This window comes from Gopherus flavomarginatus, chromosome 11 (genome assembly GCF_025201925.1).
Source record: "Gopherus flavomarginatus isolate rGopFla2 chromosome 11, rGopFla2.mat.asm, whole genome shotgun sequence".
Taxonomy (NCBI): Eukaryota; Metazoa; Chordata; order Testudines; family Testudinidae; genus Gopherus; species Gopherus flavomarginatus.
The window spans coordinates 2,243,251-2,250,167 of record NC_066627.1 but is presented as its reverse complement, the minus strand read 5'-3'; the positions used below and the strand labels follow the sequence as shown (position 1 = coordinate 2,250,167).

Below are 6,917 nucleotides of genomic sequence, written 5' to 3'. Positions count from 1 at the left end.
ACAAGGTGGCCTGGGCCTCCTCTTCTCTGAGCCCTCCTCTGGTCCCCTCTGGCTGGAACCAGCTGGTCAGGTCACTGGGGTCCTCTCTTCGCAGCCCATTATCCTCCCACTGGCCAGAACAGGCTGCAATTCCTGAGCTCGGCCTCTCGTTGAACAGTTGCTGGGATATGAATTCTCCAGGCCATTGGCCAGGGTCCCAAGTTCCCTCGCTGGTCCTCTGTAGCAACAAACTCCCTCGCCCATCATCTCCTCAAACCAGTAACCCCCAGGGAAACAACCCCATCTCCACTGCAAGCAAACCATTAAAAAACCAAGGAAAACCAGAGAACTCCCACTTCCTCACAACTGCATCAGGAGGTTTTTGTCCTAGCTCACTGCAGCTTCCCCTCACTTTGTGTCTGGCACAGTAATACAGGGCAGTGTCCTTGAGTTTCAGGGTGGCCATTTCCAAATGCAGCAGGTTGTTGGAATTGTCCCTGGAGATGGTGAATCGGCCTTGGACCGAGCTGGCGTAACGTACAGCACTGTGGGCCCAGTAGCTTATACAAGAGATTCACTCCAGGCCCCTGCCAGGAGCTTGATGGACCCAACTCATCCAGTAGTCTCCAAAGATGACTTTTTCACACCTCCTGCAGACTGCACCAGCTGGACCTGGGGCTGGCCACCTGTAAATAAAGGCAGTTTAAAGCATATTGATGTTATATTCAGCAACTCAATATTCTCCAGGGCATTCAGGGGATAACACATCTTCCAGAGCTGCTGCAATGAGAATGAAATGGAGCCAAAGTCTCATTTTCCCTGGTTCTGGAGGGGAAACTTATCTGGTGGGTTTTGCTGGTAACTGCATAGACACCTGAGGGCCGTGGCTGCAGCCTGAGTAGAGAGGGACAGATTTAAACAGGAAACTCTCATCTCTATTTGCATATTCCTCTCCTTATAGGAGACACAAACCCTTTTCCTGAATGCTCAGAGTTATTTGGCCGGTGGCTCTAAGGGAGGGAGTCAGACTGGTGTGAACTCTGTGTCTGGGCAGCGCCCAGCGAGTGCAGGGCCACCAGACCACACTGCTACACAAAGCGCTCCTTGAATCCCCTCTCATCCTTCCAGGTGCAAGGATGAGCTACAGTCTGTTGAAGAGATGGAAAGACCCACCACTGGCTGTAGTGGACTCTGGGTCAGGCCCCTAGAGAGAAGTGAAAAGGGAAGAATCAGGGGGAAAATCTGTTTTTCTGTTGAGTCTAGAGGGGTTTGGAGCCTCATGTAGCCTTTTAAGTGTGTGTTAGATCTACACTGGCATTTTATGGTTTTTCAGAGGGATTTGAGAGCAATTCTACCCATCCCCCAACAAACAATAAAAGCATTTGGACGTCATCACTTTCAGGCAGCTTGGGAAGCCCAAATTCTAATTATCACACCGAACAATTGGGTCCCCGAATATTTCTCTTGCGCAGGCTGCATTTCTAGTCCAGTGTCTGGTGAGTGCCACTGTGAGCATGTGACAGTCAAGATGCTGCAGTTGTTATGGACACGTGACCATACATGACTACACAGATCTCTAGTCTGAGGACTGATTTATTTTTCGCTCTGGTTGCAGCTCCCGTTCCCGTGCCCAGGGCCGGATTGTCTGGGGAAGTGCTGCCCCCGCGCGGCGCATGGCGGAAGGGCGGTTCTGCCGCTCGGGTTTTTGTACGAGCCCTGTCGGGGTTCCCCGCACTGCGTCTCTCGCACAGTAATAGCGGGCGGTGTCCTCGGGCTTCAGGCCGGTCATGTCCAGGTACAACAGGCTGCTGGGGTCATCTCTGGAGACGGTGAATCGCCCTTTTACCGAGTCACTGTAGTATATGCTGGTGCTGTAAATCCAGGCGAGCCACTCCAGTCCCTTCCCGGGAGCCTGGCGGACCCAGCCCATGTAGTAGCTGCTAAAGGTGAACCCGGAGGCTTTGCAGGAGAGGCGGAGAGAGTCTCCGGGCTTTTTCACATCCCCTCCGGACTCCACCAGCTGCACCTGGGACCGGACACCTGGGAATGAAGATGAATGAGGGGGAACATGAGTATCTAGGGCAGCAGAATAACAATCTCCCAACTGACGCTACAACACACGGGAAGGGGAAAATACCTTCAAACGCTGCTGCAATGAGAACGAGATACAACCAAAGCCTCATTGTCCCGTGTTTGGAGAGGAGAGTTCTCAGGCGGGGTGTCTGGTGACTGCCCAGAGACAGGGGCTGCAGATTGTCTGTCCGGGTGCAGCCGTGCAAGAGAGGGAGTCAGATTTAAACAGGAAACTTTCACCCTTATTTGCATATCTCCCTTCTTATAAGAGACTCCGAGAGCGAACTCAGTTTCTTTGTGTGTGGCTGAGAGAAGGGCCCACAATTTACTTCTGGGGTAGCCCCCTCTCCCAGTCGGCGTATCTGGAGAAATGGTTTTTTTTGCCCATGAAAGCTTAGGCCCAAATAACTCTGTTAGTCTTTAAGACTCCTCCCTGTTTTTGTGAATACAGACTAACAGGGCTACCCCCCAATACAGAAGGATTTAGGCTCTATCTTATTCAGTGGGAGCTGTGCTCTGTGTCTTTCCTGCCCCCATTTCTCTCCAATCCACGTTTGCTTCTCCCTGTGTGTCAGTCTCTCTCCGAGCTGTTCCAATGACCCCATCTTAGAACCCTTAGTCACGTGACTATCCCCACTGACCTGAGGGCCAGCACTGGATTGAGAGGCCCCTGGACAATTGCCCCCTTTGCCACTGCCTGTCAGCGGGCCTGGCAGAGACCACTCAGCTGCTAGTGCAGGGCTGGGAGTTTCAAAGGGGCCTCATGGCTAAAGGAGCCCACCTCACATTCTGCTATCACAGTCAAGAATTTCTGCTGCTGTCCCAGGGGGAGATAAAGACCCAGCTATTTAACAGTAACCAGGGACTGGCTGCTCTTAATTACAGGAAGCTCCCCAAGGTTGGCGCTGAGGGCAGTGGCTGGTGAGGGTACTCTGAGGAAGTCTGGTAGGGCTTATTGGGATCGTGCAGAGAGAAGCAGCAGCCCCACAGGGGAGGTGTCAGGGGTCTTTGGGTCAGAAAGCGCGGGGCTGGTGGCCTTGTCTGGTGGCTGCTGGCCTGGGGACCCTCATTCCCCTTTCGATAGATCTGCTCTGGGAATGATACGCCACAGTCATGACATGCAAGAAGGGAATACTGTACATGCAGTGAAAATATGGAATCCGCGCTTTCAAAACAGTATCAGAAACACGGAAGGGGAAGCCTGGAGACGAGTGGGAGGAACAGGAAGATGAGGACTCTCGACTATTTTTTTCCTGTGAACTGGCCACCAACAAACACCTTTCCAATATCGGTTCTTGCCTGTCATTGGAAATGTGCGGAGGTGAGAACACAGAAAGCCTGGCAGAGCAGGGCAGGTTCCTTTTGTGCTTGGCAGCAATTACAGACACTTCCCTGACTGCGAAAAGGAGACTCGTGTCCTCTTCAATGGTGTCAGGGCTGGGCCTGTAGACCAAGCATACACTATCTAGCAAGTTGTTGAGGCAGCAGCCAAGGCTGAGCATCTGTTAAACCCTTGAGGAGTTCAAAGCTTTCCCAGCCTTTTTTTTTTACTGAACTGGTGTTATTAGTGCCACTTCAAGAACTGTCTTGGCTGCCTATGGCGCAGTCTCATTCCAATCCTCTTCTGGGACACCCAGCCCAGCCAGGACCTGCTGAAGGTGAACCTGGAGGCTTTGCAGGAGATGGGGAGACAGTCTTCTAGCTTTTTCACATCCCCTCCAGACTCCGCCAGCTGCACCTGCCTCCGGGCACCTGAAAATCAACACATGATGAGAATCAGGAGATTCTTGAATAAGACAAAGTGAGGGGTTTCTTGGCGTTTTCTGTGTTTTCCAGGGTTTGCATGCACAGGGGTTGGGACTCAATGTCCCTGGGTGTTACTGGTTTAACGAGGTGAGGGGAGAGGGAATTTGTTGTTACAGAGGGGCCTTGAGGACGGAGACCCCAGTGACTGGTGACCTGGTGACCCGGAGACCCAGCTCAGGAGACACAGCCAGTTCTGGCCAGTGGGAGGATAATGGGCTGCGGAAAGAGGACCCTGGTGACCTGATCAGCCGGTTCTAGCCAGGGCAGGGCTGAGAGGAGAGGAGACCCAGGCCTTCCTGTTTACGACCCTGTTTACCTGGAGAGAAGACAATGGACAGAGGCAGGGCTTGAGGCCGGGGATATCAGAGGCCCAGCTGGGAAGCAGGGGGGGTTCTGGGCTGGCGAGGGGAAGCAGGCAGAGCCCACCTGGATGCAGGGGGACTGGGATATGCTGTGCTGAGTGAGGCCAGACCTGAGACCCTGAGAGTTTCCTGTGCTGTGTTCAACTCTCAATAAACCCTCCTGTTTTATGCTGGCTGAGAGTCACTCTGGTCTAGAGAACAGGGGGCATCAACCCCTTCGGGGGTGAAGGAGGCCCAGAGGGCAGGGCCGGTGCAAGCATGTTTCATGCCCTAGGCGAAACTTCCACCGTGCGCCTCCCTCCCACACCCCTGCCCTGAGGCATCCCCTCCCCTGTGGCAGCTACCCCCCTCTGCCCTGAGGCACCTACCCCCCTCTGCCCTGAGGCACCTCTCTTGTGGCAGCTCCCCACCCCCCACCCTCCACCCTGAGGCAGCCCCCTACCCCAGGTCACCCCTGCTGTGCACACGAGCACCCTGAGCACGTCTTCGCTGCTCACTTCTCCCGCCTCCCAGGCTTGCAGTGCCAATCAGCTTAGGAGCCGCAAGCCTGGGAGGCGGGAGAAGTGAAGCAGCGACGGTGTGCTTGGGGAGGAGGTGGGGCAGGGGTGAGCTGGGGCAGGGAGTTCCCCTGCATGCCGCCCCTCCCCTTCCCCCCCTTACTTGCTGCAGGCAGCCCTTCCCGCGCTCCCTTGCCCCAGCTCCCTCCGCCTAAATGCCAGCTGCAACCTGGGTGGCCGAAGATCCAGCCCACGCTGTCACTGCTGAAGAAAATGGCTCCCCTCAAATGCCAGGGACCTAGGCAACTGCCTAGGTCATCTAAATGGTTGCACGGGCCCTGGCAGGGTCTATTATCTCCATGGCGACTCTTTGAAATTGTGGAACTTTATTGTGGGCTGGATCCTTAGCTGCACCGTTTACGCTAAGACTGTGATTTCCAAATGTCACATGGATGAAAAAACAAAACAAGTCTCTTTTGAAAGTCCCAGCAGTGCCCATATTTACCTGCTCGCTAGAGTGGGGCTCATTCAGTTCAACCTAGTGACACCCGCGGAGAGTCCGGGCGGTGATTTCCACATGTCAGTGGGGTGAAAACAATCCACGAGCCGCTTGGGAAAGTCCCTGCGGTGCCACATCCCCAGGCTCAGCGCAGTGGGGTTAGTCAGGCGCTGGGTGATCTCTGCCCACAGCCCTGCCCGGATTCTGAATGGCCCATTTCCATCTCCAGCCTCCATCTCTCTGTGCCTCAGTCTCCCCTCTCTGAACCAGGGGCTGGGATAGTTCCCGGCCTCCCGGCGGCGCTGTGGGGAGAAAGGCGATAACCGCTTGTGAAGGGCCGAGATGCCCCAGTGAGGGACCTCACTTTGGTTATAATGAACAAATCACCTTCTGCTGCGTTAATCCGCGAAACATTCCAGTTTGGTGAAAGGGCCAGAGACTCCCTGGTGTAAATCCGGAGTAACTCGTGTCTAGTGAAAGCAGTTGCGGTGACTTTACAACAGCGGAGGATTTGGCCCCTGGAGTAATTCGCTCCATCCGCTGGGTCTGATGCGAACCCCAATGCGCTTGTCCCCTTTGCACTGACAGACGCTGTCCTGTGAGTCTGACACCGAGACGGGCCCGGGGGAGCCAACGCGCCAGGTCTGAGAGGGAAGAGTGACTCAGAACAGGACTCACTCCGGATTGGGGTTCACAGGTGAAGCGAGGGGATCTCTGCACCCAGCGGGGCTCTGGGCAGGAAGGGGAGACAAGCTGCCCGGGAACGGAAGGGTTAAAACTGCCGGGAGGTTTGTGTTCCATTCACCCGGGTGCCGGGTCTCCTGTGTGAGCCCGGAGCGGTGTGTGTGTCACTGCTGCCCCCGCGCGGCTGCCGGGAGAAGGGCGGTTCCGCAGCCTGGGTTTTTGTAGGGTCACAAACCGGTTTCGTGTCACTGTGTCTCTCGCACAGTAATAGCGGGCGGTGTCCTCGGGCTTCAGGCCGGTCATTTGCAGATACAGCTCACTCTTGCGATCATCCCTGGAGATGGTGAATCGGCCTTTCACTGAATCAGGGTAATATGTGCTACTCCCACCCGTGCTTATAGCAGCGACCCATTCTAGTCCCTTGCCAGGAGCCTGCCGGACCCAGTGCATGTAGGCGCTGCTGAAGGTGAACCCGGAGGCTTTGCAGGAGAGGCGGAGAGAGTCTCCGAGCTTTTTCACATCCCCTCCCGACTCCACCAGCGCCTGGGACCGGACACCTAGGAATAAAGACAGGCCGTTAATATCGATATAAAAACAGCGGTAACACAATATTCTTCTAACTCTGCCAGTTATTCAGAGAAGGAAAATACCTTCCAAAGTGGCTACAGCGAAAATCACAATGAGCAAAAATCCCATTTTCCCGGGTGCTGGAGGGGAAAGTTCTCAGGGACTGGCTGGTAACTGCACAGACCCAGGGGCTGCGGATTGTGTCTCTGGGTGCAGCCTGGGCAGAGAGAGGCACAGATTTAAACAGGAAAGTGTCTCCCTCATTTGCATGTCCCCGCTTTATAAGAGACACACACTGCTGCTGCCAGTGATCTGAGTGACTCGTCCTAGGGCTCCGGGTGCAGGAGTCAGATAGTCCTGGCCAGTGTGTCTGTGCAGCGCCGGGCACAGGGCACTGGGGTCCTCCTGACACTTTCGGACCCCTTGGAGGAATGACTAGCTCCCTGCAGT

General features: G+C 55.0%; 2 gene segments (V, D, J or C); both read right to left on the bottom strand.

The window, feature by feature from the left end:
* Positions 1-1,555: 1,555 nt before the first annotated feature.
* On the bottom strand, positions 1,556-2,187 carry LOC127031703 (Ig heavy chain V region 3-like). The segment is given in 2 exon segments: positions 1,556-2,019; positions 2,117-2,187. Coding segments are annotated over 2 exon segments (510 nt in total).
* Positions 2,188-6,017: 3,830 nt separating this feature from the next.
* On the bottom strand, positions 6,018-6,662 carry LOC127031702 (Ig heavy chain V region 6.96-like). The segment is given in 2 exon segments: positions 6,018-6,457; positions 6,551-6,662. Coding segments are annotated over 2 exon segments (486 nt in total).
* Positions 6,663-6,917: the final 255 nt, after the last annotated feature.